Genomic DNA, 21836 nt, shown 5'->3' with positions numbered 1-21836 from the left:
GGGACACGCTGAGTTACAGACAGGTTTGTGTGTGTCTGGGTGTGTGTGTGGGCGTGTGTGTGCTTTTGTAACCCACACAACCTCAGCTACAGTATGACACAGACTCACTTCCTCCAGAGGTGTGCTTCTGAATATAAACCAGGCCATGTCCTTCTGTGTGTGATGAAATTGTTCCAGTGAAGAGACTCATCAAACATGGTATTACTTCCACCCGCACACTGACTTGCAGTCATTTTATTAACCCTCATCTTCCATAACCGTCAATGCTCTCCTACTCATCTTACCTAGTCACACAGCCCATGATGGTTGTAGGTATGGGCTGTTTTCTACAAGGTTGGAGTTCTGTGGCTGCTTGAAGAGTGTGTTTGAGGTCGACGCTGCTCCGTGTGCAACTCAGTCCCCCAGCTCAGCCCTCTCGTGCTTTTATACTTTCACATTGTTTATGGCCATGTCAGCATAAACCACACTATCAAGACATGCTACGTTCTCTGCAGTACATTAGAGGGTTCATATGTGTGTCTGTTTTGACACAACTTTGAACTATAGTGTGAACTAGAAATCGTACTTTTCAAAATAGATTTCTTCAGATAAAACAGATAAGAACAAATCATGGTTGATGTAGTAATACACCTGAGTAGGCCTGTGCAAAAGATTTGCATTACTGTCCTAACACTGTGTGTAGTTATATAAATAGCATTAGCAGAAATGTTTCTCTGAAAGGACAGATTTACAGCTTAACTTCCAACTGGCAAGTAAACACACCCACCATCTAGCCAACTAACAGGGCCATCCATGGCTGTGTCTTATTCAATGGTTTTCCCTTGCCATGCCATGCACTCTAAATAGGCTATGGGCCGCTGAAACGGGGCACTTGTCGGCAGAGCTACACTAAAATTTAGTCAAAATTTAGTAAAAAGACAAATCCGACTTAAGTATGTGTGAGCAAAAGAAACACCCAACTGTGACTAATAAATATCATAAGAAGCTGAATGTAAGTTAATGACTTGCTGACAAACATGGTTCAACTGAAATAATTGATTCAGGAGCCAACAGATCTCAGAGTCTCATGTCCTTCACGAGAATCCAATGACAAGTTATCGTTCACACTTCTCTTTGGACATTGTCTAACTGACAGTGATTTAGTACTGTCTATAAATTAGCACTGTCTACATTATTCAAGAAAATAAGTTTAAGTCGGGCCGTTTGCTTACATCCTCCACTGACATGCTATACGCTAGCTGTGGTATCTTCTTCATTCATTCATCTTCTATAACCCTTATCCTGTGTACAGGGTAACTGGGGCCTGGAGCCTATCCCAGGAGACTTCGGGCACGAGGCAGGGTACACCCTGGACACCCTGTAAATCCTAGTTGTGGTAGCTATTTTTAAAATGATTGTTATCCAGGTTGTAGTGACTGTTGCTAAGCAACCCAGTACACCTAGTTTTTTTTTTTTTTGCATTATGCTACTCACAGCAGAATTCCTTATACCTCAGTGCAACTATATTAGTTACTTACTTAACTTACTGCTGGATAACATGGGGGATCATGGGCAAGTCAGGCTTTCCATCAGGCCTGCCATGAATGCCTGTATTATGTTAAAAACACAAAGCTATTAGGTGGACTCTGCAAAGTGCTGGATGCAGACGCGCTGGTCTTATAGGTGTTGCGAGAACTTCTGATATCACATTGATAATACTGTTGCAACACATTTTACTAACAGTATTGCAACACTCCAACTTTTTTTAATGTCTATAAAAGTTGACCTCTTATCAGAAATCTTACAGTCCACTTACAGTGGGAGCCACGTCAAACAGCCGCTTGGAGCATGATAGGTCCATGACAGGACCGTGACAGGACCATGATCGATCCGTGCACGGAATGTGATCCCCCGCGATGACGTAGTTAACGATGCCCCGCCCCATAAACGCCCCCATGCGCTTTCTAAAAAGATGGTTGCAATGCTGTATAATTCCGCCAGATGGAGCATTGACTGCTTCAGTTGACTGCAGTGTCCAAGCAGCCGGTTACTATATTTGATATATATTTATAACATAACTTACGTCAACATAGTTTCATAAAAAGATGATGTGGTAAAAAAGAGGGATAAAAAACGATTCATAAAACAGATTTAAATCACTCAATACACAACCCATGATGCTTATGCTATTTTTAATTAATGATTAAATTAATTAATAAAACTACTTATTGCAATATTTTTTACGACATCCTTAATAATACTTAAAGACACGGTAACATCTGTAATTTATCTATACCGGTCGTTGTAGGTACGGAATACAGATGCGGGCTATGTACAGTATTTTACATTACGGTGTATTTTATCTATTTCCGTTTAATACACTGGTAGATAATATTTTGCTGCAAAGTAACGCTTAAAATTTAACTCATGCTTGAGTTTGTTTTCGTTATATTTTTGATGTTTTCGCTGATGTTTTTTTTCGCTGATAGTCAAAAATTGGCAAAACAAATCGATTAATAACGCATAATATCTGGAACAAATATCTGTCCATACGGATCAGTATGTCTTTAGTCATTTAACCAGTATAACGTCCCCCATTAAAGATCTGATGGGACATTAATCACTTATCACTACAGTGAATAGATGCGGCAGCAGAGACAGATTAAATCCCCATAAACATTCACACTTGAACACAATACTAACAGAACTAAACAGGTCCAGAGGGTCAGCGCCTGTTATCAGGACAGGAATCACCTACAGGATACTACTGTAATTTTTACTGCTTATATATTTTTTGCCATAGTTTCATTTGGTTTTACGCGATTTCATGTTTTATTTGTTTGTGTGTACGTGTGTGTGTGTGTGTGTGTGTGTGTGTGTGTGTGAGAGAGAGAGAGAGAGAGAGAGCGTGCGCGCGGGAGAGGGCTTATACTGTGATTTATTCAAGGTTACTAAAGACTGGCTTACTAATACTAATAAAAATATTTCAATGTAACCCATGGGTCTCAATTACAAAATCAGCCAACGCTGTAAACGGATGACAAGACAAATTATATAGGCTACTCTGAAACGTTAATTTGAACATTAAAAAAAAAAAAAAAAAAATATATATATATATATATATATATATATATATATATATATATATATATATATATTACGGGGCTTCTCAGTCTTTCGTTAATTTTACTACTGACTCGAAACCAATGTGGCTTATTAAAGATGCACTGTTTTATTGGACATGGCTGTTTTGTAATGTTATGCAGAATAAACCCTGCCTACGGTTCGAATATACTGTGAACGTCTCAAAGTCACGTCTCTAGATCCTTTTACAGTAATGTTATCGTGGTGTAAATTATTAACGTATCGATGTATTTCACTTGCAGACAAAATAGTCTAGTAACGAAAGTAATGAATTCGTCACTACTCTTCTCTTAAGCAGCACGGCTAAAAAGATCATAAAAATGACACCAATCCTGCCATGATGCTACCCTGTCCATACACAACACTGGCTGGGGAGATGAACTCAGACTTTACAAAACTTACTATTATGTCATGAGATGAAATTAAGCTAGGATGAAGAGAACAGAAGTGAACTCTCCTCTGTGTAATATCTAAGTAGAGTGTAACTGGGGCAGCCACAAAATGCCCCCCGTGTAACTCTGATTAGGAAAAGCTCACAGACACCAAACCTGCAGCACTTTGGTGTAATTTTTATTATCTTTTTAGCCGTGCTGCATGAGAGAAGAGTAGTGACAAATTCGTTACTTTTAATAACTTGATGTTTGATTGAATATTATATAATTTCCAAGTTTGATAGTGTCGATTTTAGAGTGCATTATACGATGCGAAAAGGAAGTAAATAAACACGTAGCAATGCAAAGAGGACACAGCTGCGAACTATTTAAGCAATATAAATTCAACAAAGTGTGATCATAATGGTTGTTGTTGCTGCTGTTTATGTAATTGGTTCCATCGTGTTACTGAACGCAACTGTGTTCACAAAACCGAGCGAAGGGAAAGAAAAACACTCGCTAACGCGTTTGAATGAAAAGGGGCGGCGGCTTTTCTTTGAAGATAGCGATTCCGTGGCAGGGGGGTATAACACACCTCTGAACGTCCTTTGTCTTGTAAATGATTATATTCGTTCACCTTCCAGTCCCCCACAGCGCACACACTGTTGCTATGTCTGTTGGAGCACTTGGTTATACACAGCACCTTAATGTATGAAACACTTACTTCCTGGTTTGTTTTATTTTAAATATTGCTTATTACCTTTTCCCGCAAAATAAACATTAAACATAAACAACATGTTATCATTGTGTAAATTAACATATTGGTGTCTTTTAATTAAGGACAAAAACAGACCCTGCGCTTGTGTTTAGGACTGATGCTGAACAGCTGTGTTCTTAGGTTTAATCAACGATTTACAAGACAACAGTTAAAGCGTTTGTGGATGAGAGGTGTGTGTGTGTGTGTGCGCGCGCGCTCCTGCATTTCTCCGTTGGTTTAACACAAACATTTGGGCAGAGACAAGTAAGTCTGAAGTACCCCTCCCCCCGCCAAACACACACACACAGAGCAATTAGCACCATGTCATAGTCAGTATTCTCCACTGAGGTTTCTTACCTTCCAAGTTTGTCTTTGCTCTTTTAATGGATTCTTAAAACCCCCCAAAACATTATACTGAGAAAAAAAATGATTATGGGTCACAAACACAAACTAGCACAGATACATATGATCAAGTGTTTAACTGTTGTTTTCATTCGTTTCTATAACCAGTAATAATAATAATAATAATAATAATTATTATTATTATTATTATTATTATTATCATTATTATTAGCCTAACTCTTTGACTATTTAAAACAACGTCGGGTCCCATTTTTTGCACATTGAAGTTGTTGGTTTAAGTAAATGTATTTTTAAATACACAAACAATCCCCCAACAATTAAAACACGCACACATGACTTTAAAAATAAAATTTATTCTTTCAAAACTAGTCAAAAGTAAAAGTAAAAACAGATAATTTGTATAAAACAGGTGAAAACATGTTTAATTTTTGCTTAAAGGTCATTAAAATACCCGGATAACACCAGCTGCTTATCAGTCTCTATCTGGTTCTTTTATATTAAAATATCATTTTTTTAAAATATTAAAGATGGAACTGTTTAATTCTTAAAAACTGTTTAATAAAGTATTAGACGTTTTGCAATTCTATGTTCAGAATATACAGTAGACCTGACCAAACATAATTCTAAAGCTGTTGCACTGTGACGTCATCCCTCCTACAGCTCCCTTTAACAGCTTGTTCAGGCTCCTCCAGTAGCTCCAAAAGGCCAACCGTCATCCGTCTGACCCCCCAGTCCTCCACAGCGGAGCCCTGATTAAAGACAACAGGAGAATTTAGTGAAGACAAAGATAAATAAACTTTACAGAATATCTAGTTGTAATAAATATAAAAGATATTAGTAAACCTACACCACAGAGTGTGTAAAATACTGTTTTGGGGAATTCTGGAATGTAAATAAACTGGGATAACTTTAACCATTGAACTTTGTTAGTGTTAAGCCCGGTCTGTCTGTATTATCGTCTGCATTAAATTAAAATGCGCTTTTCATACAAATAAGTTAGGCGATATAACACTCGTATATATTAGTTAATCTCTGAAGCCAAACTATAACTACCCGAGTACTGAAGCCCCCCACACCTCCTCCCACACACACCTCCCCCCACACAAACACACACACACACACCTCCCCCCCCCCCACACTCCTTAACTGATAAACACTTCAGAGTTTTTATCCATCTCGGTAACTAAGCGCTCGCGCTACCGCGAAAATTCACGGCCAAATTGAGAAAAATATAAACCGGGTTATGAGCGTTTAGCTCGCGAGCTCCTGTACATCTATCCTCAGCTTGTGTCCTTCATGAACTGCATCACATTATATTCACAGATATAACCTGCAGATTAACTCTTACCCGAAGAATAAATAAATGCTGAATTAATCCAGACAACACGCGGTCAGATTCTAAAGGCATTTTTATAGAGCACAAACACTCTTCATTTGGTAGTGCAGCTTTTGTAATAGGGACATTAATAGTATTTTCGAAGCTTTAGTGTCTTTTTTAGTTAAAGAGGAGTGACATTGTGAGTTTGTGACACTGACAGTAAGCTGTAATGTTAACTCCAGACTTGGTAAACAGATCATTAAGTTATCTAAAGTCACATCTGACCGTTGCTGGTGCTGCCAGTGATTTTCAAAACGGCCGGTAAAAAAACTAAACTGGAAAATAAACTGTAAACTAATCCCAAACAAATTTTATAAATAAAAACACCACTTACCGCGAATAGTCCATTAAGCCGCCATCTTCATCTCTAGTGCAGTTTGGCAGCGTCAGTTCGGTGGGGGTGGGTTGGTAAAATCACGTGATTGCAACTCAGCGCAACTAAATTGCTGGCTTGTGTTAACGGGTCCTTGAGAACGAAGCGCCATCTAGTGGTGGAACCAGGTAACTGCATAAATAGGGCTTGAATGGGCGTGTTTACTGTGAAATCTTGACACGCCTTTCTCGAAGGAAAAGGAGGGGGGATTACGGCGTGCATAAGGCAGCCGTACGCCATTCGTACGCAATTCACACTTCCGCGGCTATTTGGCGTGGCTCCATCTGTACTCTTAGTGCTGGAGCACGTAGGCAAGTATAGTGTATACGGCATCCGTATGCTTACCTAGTGTGAAGATCAGTTCGATGTTATGTTCCCTATTTAATGATCGTGACATGATTGGTTCAATCACAATGCAAAAATTAGACCATATGCATCATTGAAATGTTTGACCTAACGCTTTATCCTGTATTCAGGGTCACAGGGACCTGGAGCCTATCCCAGGAGGCTTAGGGCACGAGGCAGGGTACACCCTGGACAGGGTGCCAATCCATTGTAGGACACATATTTTGGACTGTGGGAGGAAAACGAAGTACCTGGAGGAAACCCACCAAGTACGGGGAGAACGGGGAGAACATGTAAAGTCAATGCACACAGAGGCGGGAATCGAGTCTGGCCAGGAATCGAACCCGGACCCTGGAGGTGCAAGGCGACAGTGCTAACCACTACACCACCGTGCCACCGTGCAGGGTTCAGTACTGTAGCTCTGATATTATACTGTCATTATATAGCGTTATAAAAAGGTTGTTCAAGTCAAACCGGGATTTTTGCTGTTCCAAATAACAGAACACAGATATATGAGTAAAAACTCTCTTTATTTCTCTATACAATCCCCTACTACACTGATGCACTTATCCCAGCATTTCACTAGTGCTCGGATACCCTCAAGGCAGACATTTTTCTCAGTACGCCAGAGCCATGATCAGACTGCCTACTACTGTACACGTGTGAAACGCTGGCCTCCCAGGATCTTCTTTAACGGTCCAAACATGTGGAACTGGCTTGGTGTAACATCAGGACTGTACTGTGCAAAAACAGAGTAACTATAATGATCAAACTAGGTTTACATGGGAGCATTCTACTTCCTGAATGTTCCTGGGAACGACTACAGTGGGCCTTGAGCCACCTCGGCCAGGATCATCATTCACTGAAGTAGGACCTTCTTTAAAACTTTCTTACCATCACATGTTTTACTGCGGCTAAGAGTCTCTTCACTTTGATGAGAAGTGCTTGATGTCTTTTGTAAATGTTAATCTTTTCTTTTACACCGTCATTCACAAGAAATTTCATTAAAAGTTCTGGTTAGAATTGAATGACACATATTACAAGCATTATACATTATACAGTTATACATCCATGTCACAACACTTGAAAATAGCTCTTTTGTAGCTTTTCAAATAAGCCTTCAATGGAGCGCTAACTTTAGATAAAAATGATGTGTCAGGGGCTTCTGTAGATCCACAATAATTGTTTCACAAGAAGAAGACACATAGTGCTCTATAACTGCATGATACTTCATGTACCCAACTTTAAGCACTTTGATCTGGCACCCTATAGTTCTCTGAACTTTTATGTATGATTTCTGCTCCAAACACACACTCATACACACACACATACACACACACACATGCTTACACACGCTCACACACACAAACACACACAAATACATGCACACAGGCACACAATGTTCCATTACAGGTATGCATGGCACTTTCAGTAGGGTCATCAGAACTACTTAACCTGTGCTTATTATAGTCTCATTAAACAGGTTGCTGATTGAGAGTGAGAATGTTACTTTCACTCGTGTACAAGTATGTTTGGGTGTGCGCTTGTTTCAGCCCAAAGTGTTAAAGCTACAGTAAGTCGTTAATGCCAGCTTGCTGTTACATAACAGTCTTTAAATTCTAGTTTCAACTTTTTCTTTTCGCGAAAAATAATAATTAATAGATCGGATGTACGTGTTTCAAACTGCAAATCCATTCCGATTCTGATAGTCGATTGCAAGCATGTTGATTCTCACACCGCTCATGTTTTCAGTTTTGCTTAGGTGTGAAAACATATTTTTCCACCCCTGCCAGATGTCTGACTTTCTCAAAATAAATCTTCGTGGCTCAGAACGGAATAGCGGATGTCGCTAATTTAATTTTAGCTGTGGAAATGTTGGTCATCAGTAAGAAAATATGCAGATACGGTGAATCACTGCCTGAGACAATGTTGTCGACTTTCTTTTACTTGTGTATTGGTGATGCTGTTTCATATCCTGTGGAAAATAACGTTGGGCAGTGAGCTCGATCACAGTGTGGTGCTGGAGCTGTTTGTGTCTTTATCTCTCTCACTGGTTGTCCAACCTAATGTTGGCTGAAATCGCTCATTTTCTTCTATCTCCGTGGATGAGGACTAAAAAAAAAAAACATGGAGAGTTGCAGTCCAAAACATTCAGGTAACTGTAACTTGTGAAATAACCACAAGCCTAATCGTTTTGGTGTTTTGTTCGTAGCTACCTACCGTATGGGTGTATACAGTAGGTGAATGTGTGTAATGTTTATATGTCTTTCCCGATCTTTAAGATCTGCTGCAGCTTTTCTTATATCTTTGAAGACTTTGATTAAAAACCCAGGTTAAGTTTAAATAATATTTCTTGCATTCGTAGTATGAGTTAAAATAATGAATAGATATAGGATGATAAATTATGCACTGGATTAATTTAAAAACACAACTGACAATCATCTTAACAGAGATTTAGTGAAGACATGGCACCATGGGTCCCCGAGAGGATAGCAAGGACGGTAGAAACGAGGAAAGGGAGCTACTTTCAGTTTCGTTTTTTTAAAGCAGCTGGTGCCAAGAGGAATCATAAATTAAAGTTAATTAAGGTTAAATGTCTATTTATTTTATAATTTAACTTAAATTAATGTCATTTCTAAAAGTTTTGATTGTTTTATATGGAAAAATACGATTCTAGTGTTGGAAATTTGTATTTTTTGGTAATATTTTTGGGTGGCTGGAACAAATTATCCACATTAACATTATTATCAGCTATTTTCTAATGCTTGTGAATTAATCATTTGTAAATGACAGTTTGTCTGCATTTTGGATTACTGATTTACTAAAACATTTTTCTGCCACAGGCTAAATCATAAATAAAAAGTAACTGCTATTTATTTTATTTTTTTGTTTTTTAGTAACTGGAGGTTTGATGCTTATTACAATTATAATGTTAAACATTTATTTAATACAAGTTTGTCCTTTGTTACCATATGTACTATGTTTTTGGAGCATTGTAAAACACCTTAAGTTTGATGTTGCCACACTGTTTAAAGGTAGATGTTTAATCAGTGGTCGCCACATATAAGGTGGAAAAATGGCAGAGTTTTATGTTTTATGTAGTGGTTGCAGGAGTGCAAATACTTCAGAGTCTCTTGTTCTTCAATTTAATTGTTTTCTGTAAGTACAGTACCTTACGGCACATTGCTCCATAAAGGATTAAATAAAAATGATCATAGTCATTACCAGGTTTGTTTTGATGAATCTTCCACTAATGCAATACTGCTAATAAAAGAGAATGTTTTGTGCATGTACAGCGGAATCTTCACTGAATGGGCTGAGAAAATGAAAGTTGAGCCCTTTTTTTGTCCTACTGTTAGTGCCCATGAGACTAGCAGCACTCACTGGTGACATTCCCGGTTAAGACTATTAAAAGCAGTTCGTTGTCTAATTGGCGATTAGAAGTGGTATCTCATTCAGATAAGGTCACACATGAGGGCAACAAACTGGATTCCCAAACTTGTTATTGATTTCTGCTTTCATTAAGGGGCTGCCACAGCAGCCCAGTAGGTCCGCACATGTAACCTGGCACAGGTTTTAATATCAGATGGCATTCCAGACACAACCTTAAGGATTCCCAGCACCCTAGTGGGTTGGGCATTGGCTGGGAATCGAACCCGGGTACAAAGCCACCAATGACCTTTTGATGAATTAGAATCCAGTGACCAATTACCATTAAGACTGCTTTAACCTACTGAGACCCAGGTTCTACTATGGTGCAATTTTTCCTCACAGGCTGTTTCTCTTCATTAGCACCTGATAACTAATGCCATGTCCTTATATACTGTAAGGGGATTTGGGTGTAAGGAACTACCAAAACAGCAACATCAGCTCTTAAAGTGATTGCAAGTTTGATTCTGCACAATATGACGGAAAACAATGCCACTGTCTCAGTTATCTGCCTGGGAAGGATGGCATTAGTATTTCTCTTTTATTTAGATAACATCAGCTCATTTATCCAGAAGAGGGTAGTTAGTGCTTTTCTACAAGCATACTGAGCTCCCCTGCTGCATGTCTCGGAGGAAACATGAGGAACCAGAGCCCTTAGAGACTTGGTAGTACTTTTGCAGTAGGACAGAATTAGCAATTATCAAATCATCCATTGCAATCACTTCTTAAACTAGTGGTCATGGTGATTTAGGATTTTTCACTCAGCAGGGCCAATCTTATTTATTTCTGTGGCTCAACTTTATATGATTTTTCTGAAAAATGTCAAATCTGTTCCGTTCGTTTAGCCTGTAACGGCAGTAACAGGTTATGCAAATTTTAGCCAGGTGTCTACCTACCAACCTGGGGAGTCTTCCAGAGATGAGGTTTTATAAAGAAAGTCACTATTCGGCACAGGCAACAGTGACAAAGACTGCAGAGGGTGTTGTCTGCTGTGTTCCTGCTACCATGGGTACTGTAGTTAAGATGCTCGTCTGACCTGCATACATGCTTGTTTTCTTCCATGTTGTCTTGTTGCAGATTTTTGCCTTGTCTTGATGCAGATATAGCAAGATAGTATTTTTGTTGTTGCACAAGTTTAATTGAAAAAAGTCTTAAAATTAAGTAAGCTACCACAAAATATGCTTAGACACAGTGTGTGATATTGTTATTTTTTTTATTTGATTATTTTGTTATTGTCTATATTTCTGACATTGGTTTTTAATGTCTTAAAATTCCATCCTATACTATAATTCCTTATAAAGCTATAAGTCAGTGATTACTGTGTCTTTTGCAGTTACTACAGTGGAAGAAATGTGCAGTATATCGATATGAGACTGTGGTGTTTAGGGGAATATCAGAGGAAAATGCTGTGTAATATTCTAGAATGAGCACTCCTGTATGAAACATGATGCTGGCTAAGACTAAAGAGATTTCAAATCAATATATACTTTTATTTCAGTTGCTAAAATATGCATCACTATTTTTCTTCATGGGAATTGAGATCAAGATCCTCACATGATTCTTTCATGATTTTTATCATTTATCAGTTAATACTTTTGAACAGTTAATACTTTAGACAGTTTACAGTATAGAATTAATTTTTGTCTAAATTGTTGCCAAAATTCCTTAAAGCAAAATAGCATGTTGAATTAGATAGACTGAACAAATAATGATTGAATTTAGAAATTTGTCAATCTGAAATTGAATAGCCTTTTTCTTAGGTTATAAAAGAATTAAGATGGTATTTTTAACAAATGAATATATTTTCGAATATCAACTAAGTAAGGTCAAAATTGCTGCATTGAATTAGAACTTTCATTTAAAATATACAACCACAATAAATCGTAGTGCCGAAATGTTTTTCATTTTTTTTTAATTCTGTTCAAATTACAATGCGGAAAAATTCAAACCGTTTTATTGCGGCAACCTTTTGTATTATTCAACATGCTATTTTTAGTGCATGTGCATTTACCATATTCTGATAAAAATAATAATGATCTAAACTAACACATACAATAATAGAGTATAAACTAACTGCTAATTGCAACAGCAGTTAGGGACACAGAGAGCATCAAAAGGAACCAATAAGAAACATCAGAATAAACTCCCTCTCCAGACTGGCTGGTACTGTCCCTTCTCTAGCCTCTGAATGGCTGGATTCGAACAAACACTGTTGTGACATTGATTGTGTTCAGAGGAGAGAGTGGAAATACAATTTGAACATGTGCGACTGAGAGCTTAAACAAGAGCAAATAAACTCTGAGTGTAAAACTTGAAAAACTTCTATTCCAACTCCACAAAATACTGTAAACTGACTAGTCTTTTTAGGTCTGTCTCCTTGTTTCAAGTGACCTGGTCTCTATGACTGAATCATTGACTAATCTCTGGCCTGATTGTTGAATTAATAGTGCTTTGTTTTACACTATGTGAGTGTGACCAATGAGTGTGACTAATATAGCATCAGGGAAAAACATGCAACTGAATTGCTGTCATTTAGTAATTAAAACACTTGTATGTAGGAATCAAGATTGTAATTGTTTTTTTTTTTTGGCCTGGTATACTGCCCTAAAACAACCGAAATTTCTCATAGGTCCATTTGGATGCTGCATCATTTTTACAAACATGGAAATTTAATATTTCCCTTCCTAATAAGAATTCTCTTTAGTAAGGGAATAAGGGGTGTTCATGTGGCTCAGAGCTCATAGTAGTTGTTCCTGCGAACATTCAGCAATCAATGTTCACAGGATCAATGGATTTTTCAGAAGAGACAAATCTGTCAGTGGGAACTGTACACACAATACTCCATGAACACCACTTGCCCCTTACAGGAACTCGGCCGCGAGTTATTGCCACATCTCCATGCAGTCCTGAGCTTACTCCCATTTCTACGTGCTCCATTAAAGGAGCTCCTGGGAGGCCAGCATTTTAGACATGAGGCAGGCAGTCTAATCATGGCTCTAATGTATTGAAGAAATCTTTCTACCATAAGTGCATTAGTGTGGCAGGGGATTATATAGAGAACTAAAGGGAGTTTTTACTCTCATAAATGAGTTCTGTTATTCTGCAGATTCAAAAGTCTTGAATGTCCCTCAAATTATACACAGATAGAAGAGTCAGTGATTTAAATGCATAATAGGTCTAAAGTTAGTATACAAAAGTAAAATGTCAATAATAGCCAACGACCTGACCCTGGTTCGTCACTCTACCTGCATGCTTATGTTTGTCATTTCCTGGAGCTAAATACTGGTGTACTTCAGTCTTCAGTATCACTTTGTTTAGAGTTATTAGTGACTCTGCAAAGGTAACATTTAGCTGTAGCTTCAATTCTACAGTAAACAGTATGGTAATAATAAGAAATTTCCCTGCTGTGGGACGAAAAAGAGGTATCTTATCTTATAGCAAGGGGCAGTATACGGCTTACTGGAAGAAGACTCTGGGTGCAGATGGTCTGGGGTTTCTGTAGCGGTTGTCTTTATATGGGTACATTTCAGCTCACACGCTTGTTCTGTGTGCAGCAGGTCAGAGGGTGTTAGGTTGCTCTTGTTTACAGTAAGGGATGTACAGTAGGCATTCAGAAATTATAGACTGCGTTACAATGATTGATATGGAACAGAACAGAGGGGTTTTATCTCATACTTTTTTCACATTTACTTATACTTTTCCTGTTATTCTTTCCCTTTGTCTTAGGTCTGACTGTTACCTGAAGGCTATCCTTTCGTAGAAAACATGGATTAAAGAAGAAGAGTGTGTGTGAGTGTGAGTGTGTGTGTGAGTGTGAGTGTGTGTGTGTGTGTGTGTGTGTGTGTGTGTGTGTGTGTGTGTGTGTGTGTGTGTGTGTGTGTGTGTGTGTGTGTGTGTGTGTGTGAAGGACAGCTTCTGGATCAAACCATGGTGGTGAGGTGGCTGAAGACGTTGCGCTAAAAAACGAACAAAAAGTAAGACTATAAGCCTGTATCAGCAGACATATAATATTTTTAATAATAGTATGGTGTAAACAGAAGTGTATTTAATTAATATATACATGTACACTTGAATTTGAATGTAAATATTTATATACAATGCCTTTCATAAATGGTACATCCTAAAGATGAACTGGATTTAACTGGGAATTAGGTTTTTGCCTTAAGTGGTTGGCTTGCAAGGCCAAAGAACTCTTTTCTACTATTTTTTTGTTACTGTACTTGTATGTGTTTGTTTTTTAACCGAGATCTTATACTGATAAGAAACTCAAAGCACTCAGTAAAATCTTTTTCAGCACATTCCAAAGACTTCCAGTGGGGTTAAGATTAAGGTCACATGTTTGTCAATTAATGTGTGAAAATTATTCTTAATGATCCCAGAACCATCCATTCATAATTTGAGAATATTCCCTTGCCATCAAGTAAGAAAAACTCCACAGATGTGATAACCTGGTCATTTAGTACATTTAGGTCATCAGCCGACTTCATTTTCATGTAATGTTGCTGAGCCTTAAGCTGACCAACTGAAGCAACCCCAGACCTAGAGCTGCACGATTTCTGCTAAAATGTGAATAATGATTTATATCACCTTGGGAATTCTTTACCTTGGGAATTCTTTCACATGATTTTCATTTTTTTCCCTAACTAAAACAATTATTGCACTCAAAAACTTTTTCTTATTTTAGAACCATTCATTTTAGAACCAGGATTTTTATATTATTACACCAATACATATGCCTGATGCATTTCTCTTCTCACCCTGATGCCTCCATCATCTTGGAATATGGACAATCTGCACTTATCAGACCACATGACCTTTTTCCATTGCTCCAAAATGTAATCTTTATGATTCCTATCAACATTAAGTCTGTTTAAAATTTTTGTTTATTCGTGTATTAATACACTAATACATACACAGTTCTTAACCCAATTCCAGTAATTTCAGCAATTCCTTAGTTGTTTTCTTTGCTTAATGCACGTCAATAATTTGACCCATCAACACAGTAAGATATTTTTTCATGACACCTGATATCTCCTGTATGGTTGCTTAAGGAATAAAAGCGTACTTATTTTATTAGGGTTAACAGAATTGTTGCCAGCTAAAACATATTAATCCCTGCAGTAATTATCCAGTCAAAGGCTTTTAAGTATTTGCTTATTTAAATCCACAAAGCGACTCTTGTTTATGTACTTTTATAGCATATTTTGAACGTTATGGCTTCCTGACCTCAGCTGTGCTCCATAACTAGAATAAAACAGTATGTTTTATTGTAGAAAAAAAGAAAGAAATCATCACATATTCTTTCCAAGCACTTAGTCAATGATATGGGTACACACCACAGACCAGTAAAAGACTGAATCCAGGGGATTTTCCTATCATTACTTTACATACAATAACTTATCCAGTTAGGAATATTAAATAGTTCTTAACCTGTTTGTGGCTTGAAGGTTTATTGGTGGAAAATTCTATTGTCCCAGAATTTCAACATGGTGCCACTGAGTGACTCACTTGACATCGCTGATGCGAAACATAGACAACGAGAGGGTCGACTAAATCCTGTTTGACTTCAGAAATGTTTTATGTCAACATTAACCCCAGAGTTTATACCAGCAGTTTAAGCATGGGCTTCGCCAGAACCTTTTACTTAATAGCTTGAGTGCTTTTCTGAACTCATTTGCTTACATGCCATTGTACATACAACACAATGCAAATGGAGTTGCAACTGCAGTAACTGGGTCAGCTAATCTCCAGCTAAAGTGTAGCACTGTCTGATTAATAATGTATAGGATAGGGAGAAGAAATATCATTTTGAGCAAGCGATCCATATATTATTTTTCCATGTACAACATCGTCTTGTAGGAGGTTGCTTTTTGTGGAGAGTGAAGCTTGAAACTTGAGTCCTCTGATTTTGATCTATAAACAGAAGTGTTATTTTATAAGCTCTGTTTGTACAAGAAAGAATGGATTAGGAATGAACATAGATGTTAGACACCAAATATTTGCCTTTAAAAGGACAAATCTGCGAATTTATTTGCTGCAAGAAGGCATAGTTAATTTGATAAAGCGGCTGTGTTTATGCGACATAATATTTAACTCCTTATATACTTTTTTTTTATCTAGCATTATTTGTCTAATTGTGTTCTATGTTCTACCCATATGGAACACATAATGAATACATTTATTGTCCTATGTACAACATTGTGCATTATTTTGTGTACAGTGCTCTAGGGACAAAAAAAAAACCCTCGACCCCTCAACCACACCCCAATCACATATACATATACACATTTTATTACTCCATTTTATTTTATTTTATTGTCCTGATGTTACCCTATTGTTGTTCATAATTTTATAGTCTACTCACAGCCAGTGTTGACTCTGATTAGAGCAAGTAAATAAAAAAGTAAATAAATGTTTTGTTTCTAATCCTAGCTATTTATGCAAATTAATGCCGTTGAATTATAATTCCTATCAAATTTTAGTTATTCATTGGAGTTTATATATATATATATATATATATATATATATATATATATATATATCCTTTAAATTGTATAAGCTATGGAAGATACTTAAAGTGGATATTGTAGTGAATTGTGTATTTTAGTAATAAATAGGCTAGCTATCATGTGAGGTACATGGAGTTTAAAGGCTCCTTTTACAGGCTCGTTTTAACTTGGTACAAAATTACAATTGATATAATACATGTGTGTCTGTACTGTGCCTTGTTTCTGCCGTTATGATGGGATTTTCTTCTTACATGAGAAATTGTCAATACTGTCATTTTTTATTAAAAAGAAAGGAGACTTTTGTTGGTGTTTATCCCACACACATGCAGTACCAGTTTAATGTCCAGCATTGTTAGGTGATTTTGATATCTTTGTTTAATATGTATTTATTTAGGATGTTAAGCGTACTTTCTGTCCTGTTAGCCATAAACTTACCCAGTATTTTGAGGGTTGTACCACACACCTTGCCAAGTCATATTCAGATTATAGTCATATTCAAAAAAAATAAAAAAAAATAAAGAAATATTACCCTAGTGGTTACTCTGCCTTTAGGCAGCGTAAAGATCTGTTCATGCTCCACTGATTGCATTGTCCTCTCTTCAGCATCACCTCAAATAGATATCACACAAACATTAATCTTCAGTGATGGTTAGAATGAAAATATATCCTCATCAACAGACCTAATTTGAAATATTTAATTTTTAAAGGCCATTTCAGATGTTCTGTATCATTTTGCGGCACCAACTATACTGAATACGCACATACCTAAACACACACACACACACACACACACACACACACACACACACACACACACACACTTACACACCACTTCAGTCAGTTTACTAGTATATTTGTGTAAAAATATAGGGTGGGTAAAAAAATTTCCGCATATACTGTATTATAACTGTCACTGCTGTGCAGGTGTGAAAGTGTTACATCACGTTATTTGTAACTGCGGTGCAAGCAGAAGTGGATGCTCCAAGAAGAGCAGCATGCAGCGATTAGTTCTTTTGTGGTCTGAGGGTGTACCTGGTGCCGAACCAACTCACGGAAAAGCATGAACAGAACCTTCTGATGCTCTAAGGAAAGTAAGAGTTTCTTAAAGAGAATCATTACTAGTGACCAGGAAAAGTCAACCATCAGCTGGAAGATTGAAGTTTACAGTTTTCTGGGATTCTTAAGGGCCAATATTGGAACATTATCCAGAAAAAGGTTCAACAATCAACAGAGCTTGTAACAGTGAGATGCTTATTAAACAGCTGCAGCCTAAACTTCAGATTGCTATCCACGTGTGTAGTGATCTTGCATAACGTTGCATGTACGAATATTTCTGCCCACATGTCGACCCTGCAAAAACTTTGTTTTAAGGCATTAAAGTATCCTCCCTAAAGTCCTGATTTTGCCTCATCAGATTTTCACCTTTTTGGTCCCTTAAAAACAGCCCTATGAGGACGAAGGGTTACTTCTAATAAAGAAGTGAACACAGCGATGCATTCATGCCTCGCAGCTCAGTTTAAAACATTTTTAATAAGGAAATATGAAAGCTCGTTATCAGATGGTCAGGATGTTAGTGTGTGTAAACTGAAGAATTAGTATATACTATATAATATGAAATTAAGAGTAAAATCTCAGGCAAAACTCAAGTGCGTGATCCAAACATTACTTAGACTTTCTGTTTTTGCTGCATGACAAAAGTGATTACAGGAACTCAATGTAACTTTTAATGACCATCAGAGATGGAAACAGCTTGCTTGTTAGAAAGCTAGTATTGATGCAGTTGTTTCATGTTCTTTTATCACAGTCTGCAGTGTTGCATGTTATTTTTACCAATTAAACAGGAAACATGGTTTCCACTGTGCAGTTTCCTAGTAAAACTACAACTACTGTATGACCAATAAATTCATTCATGATGCAGACATAGATAACTGATTTCCGCTGAGCCTCTTGGTCTTTCTTCTCTCTTGACAGTATTGCAGACAAGCATCTTTGCTTCTTGAGCTTTGTAAAGGCAATTATAAAATACAATTAATATACATGCCAACCAAGAGGGTACTTGTACAGTCGAGAGCGAAAGCACAGGGAACTGAGCCCTCATAAGGGTGTATCTGTGGATGTGCCTGACTGTGGTGTTACCCCAAGTGGAAAAACTCTCGGCACAGCAGTGACGCTGCCATGTGTGAGTCAACCACTTATCATGTGATCAATGCTGAAGGCATACAAAATATGCAATAATCTTCTTTGAAAAGTTGGTAGAGATGTATCTGCTAATTTTTCTACTACTCTGTAAATCCTTCATAACGGCTCTAATCTAATTGTTAATTGGTGATTTTTGAGACTGGTAACTCTAAATGAACTTCTCCTCTGCAGCAGAGGAAACTTCTGCTCTTGCTTTCCTGAGAAGGTCTTCATGAGAGCCATTTTCATCACGGTGCTTGATGGGTTTTGCAAATGCACTTGACAATAGTGTTCTTGCAAAAACTATTCCAAAACAGTTGACCTTCGTGTCTTAAAAAAATAACTGATTGTTGTTGGTGTTACTTAATTACCCAATGCCATACAGTATATGTTAGTTCATGGGAATCTCTAGTATTGTTCAGAAAATCTAAAAAGGTGTCCAAACTTTTACTGTACACTAACTGGGATTTTGCTCCAATATGTTTGATTTTTATGTAAGTGTAGAGTTAAAATAAAATCCTATTTGTTTCATTGCACAACTTGTGGAAGTTGACTTTGATCACTGTGCTGTTTTGACCACAGACTGCTTTTGGGTGTTTTTAGCAGTATTTAAAACACCTAACAATGCTGCACTATACCAGTGTGGCACAGACTCCTGTATTATTATCTGTGTTGTGCTGAAAACCGTCACCAAACTGCAAATAGATGCTGTTGTTGTTCATTGATCACCATTTAAAAGGAGGTTTGATAAACATGAACTTTAGTTAGTTTTTAAAGAGTTATAGTTAGTTAATTAGTGTCCCTATACTGTATATGCTAGATCCTACCTATATGCTCAATTCACCTGATACAGTGACAAGAGTGTGTGTGTGTGTGTGTGTGTGTGTGTGTGTGTGTGTGTGTGTGTGTGTGTGTGTGTGTGTGTGTGTGTGTGTGTGTGCTCTTCATGGCCAGTGAAGCTGTTTCATCTCTGTGGGCACTGGGCAGTGTGTCTCACATTCCTCTCATTCTTATGTCACGCTCCATAAGTAAAGGCAGGGCAGCCAGCTGGCTCATGCACACACACACACACACCCACACCCACACATGCAGACAAAGGCTACTGTTATTGTAGCACAGCCGTAGGCGTTGCCCCTGTGCTCAGGAAGGCTCGGTTTGGGCACTTCTGACCTCATCAGAACCGAACAGCATGGCATTTTAGCAAGAACAAACACAAGGGTGAGTGTCCCAGTCAGAGTGGGCTCCTGCAGGATGGCACACACACACACACACACACACACACACACACACACACTAAGGATTGTTAGAGAAGGGAGTGATAATCAGAAAGTACTGTCTGAAGCTAAACTGGGAGCACAGACTGGAACATCACATCACCCTGCCTGCTGCTGCCTTGCATTCTGACTCATTCACACTGGCATACTGGCAGGGGTGTTTGTGCGTTTGTGTGTGTGTGTGTGTGTGTGTGTGTGTGTGTGTGTGTAAGAAAGAGAGAGATTGTGAAGAGGAGTGCTTGACATTCTCTATCTCCTACCTACCTTGCTATGGCTTTGGTCATCTGAGGGATACTGTCACATCTGATATCACTTCCAAAATACTTTTCAGACACTTCAGAGATTTGAGGGCTATAATTAACCTGTCTCCAGTGCATGAAAAAGTAAAGTGACGTTTGTCGTAAAGCCTGCAATAACTTTATTTTCATGAAATAAGATATATCTTTCTCTCTGTAACCTGTAGATGAGAGCGTGAAGCTCTGGCTACCACAAAGGCCACTGCTGCAGGCTGGACAGCGCAGCCACATGATCACATGACTCTGGACATGGACGCGGTCCTGTCAGACTTTGTTCGGTCCACAGGGGCTGAACCTGGTCTGGCACGTGACCTGCTGGAGGGTGAGTTTTTTTATTGTGGTTTTTAAATTAATAATTGATTGGGTTATGGTATTTTTTTAGTTTGCGATCTTACAAACTAGAGTGTAATGATAAAAGGATTGAGATGAATTCATTAATTTTAAATGACTGAAATGAGTCAAGTAAACCTACTGTGAATGATCAATTATAATTCATTATGAATAGATACTCATATAATTAATAACAGGATTAAGCCAGATTAAGCCTGAACAGTGGTTTAAACCTCAAATGATATCATGAACTTTATCAATCATTTCATCATTCATTTCCATTATGCAAATTGATAGAGTATACAGGAATATGAAACTTTTAACTTGAGCTAAACAAGCCAACTAGTAATTTTTTGTTTGTGGAAATATTACATTTGCGTATACCCTGTTTTGTTGTGCGTAGCTTTAAATGCAAATGAGCTCCTGCCGCCCATGCATCTTTGCGGAAGTGTTTTTTTCCAGCCAATCAGAATGCAGGGAATAGAACTTTTCTGTGGGAAACCTTGCGAACCAAAGGGGGCTATGCAAATAGTTTTCTTCCTCTTTCTTGTCAGGAATGATGTCATACCAGTAGCAAAATTGTTCAAGCAGATTTATCACCTACTATGTTAGAATTTGTTAGGCGGCAGGGAAACGTTGTGGCTCAATACTTTCCTTCGCGTACTTCAGTTTCCTCACAGTCCAAGGACATGCAAAGTAGGCTCATTTGTGTTCATATTTTCCTGTAGTGTGTTAGTAAGTGTGTGCATGTGCTTGTGCCCTGTGATGGACTGGGTCCCCAACCAGGGCATCCCCCGCTTTATGCTTAGAGTCTAGTGAGTCTAATCTCCATGCTTCCCACAACACTGTACTGCAACCCTGTATAGAGAATGAGTGAGTGTTGACGTACACACACACACACACACACACACACACACACACACACACACACTGGAGACCCACATACTGTACATATAAAAAATAAATAATGCATACCCTTTAATATACGTAATTTCTTGGGTATTAGGGGTGAAACCAATTTATTATTCAGTAGTTTGTATTATTTAAAACTTTCAGATTGTAAAAAGTAGTTTTTATACTGACACTTTGTAAATAGTAATGGATCATTAA

The 21836-nt window shown here is 37.8% G+C and overlaps 1 protein-coding gene across 3 annotated transcripts in view; it reads left to right on the top strand.

Moving 5' to 3' along the window:
- otud7a (OTU deubiquitinase 7A) overlaps window positions 1–21836 on the top strand; it is an 82192-nt gene that overhangs the window by 28153 nt on the left and 32203 nt on the right. The window contains exons 1-3 of one of the 3 annotated variants that reach the window (XM_053482627.1): window positions 8557–8865; window positions 13866–14113; window positions 20564–20718. In XM_053482627.1, coding sequence (XP_053338602.1) covers window positions 20634–20718 — 85 coding nt within the window. In that variant the 5' untranslated portion in view covers window positions 8557–8865; window positions 13866–14113; window positions 20564–20633. Of the gene's footprint in view, window positions 1–8556; window positions 8866–13865; window positions 14114–20563; window positions 20719–21836 lie in introns of those variants that run through there. The other 2 variants (XM_053482637.1, XM_053482654.1) reach the window with 2 other exon arrangements.

This window comes from Clarias gariepinus, chromosome 2 (genome assembly GCF_024256425.1).
Source record: "Clarias gariepinus isolate MV-2021 ecotype Netherlands chromosome 2, CGAR_prim_01v2, whole genome shotgun sequence".
Taxonomy (NCBI): Eukaryota; Metazoa; Chordata; class Actinopteri; order Siluriformes; family Clariidae; genus Clarias; species Clarias gariepinus.
Note: the sequence above shows the minus strand (reverse complement) of the source record. Positions and strands in the feature narration are given on the sequence as shown.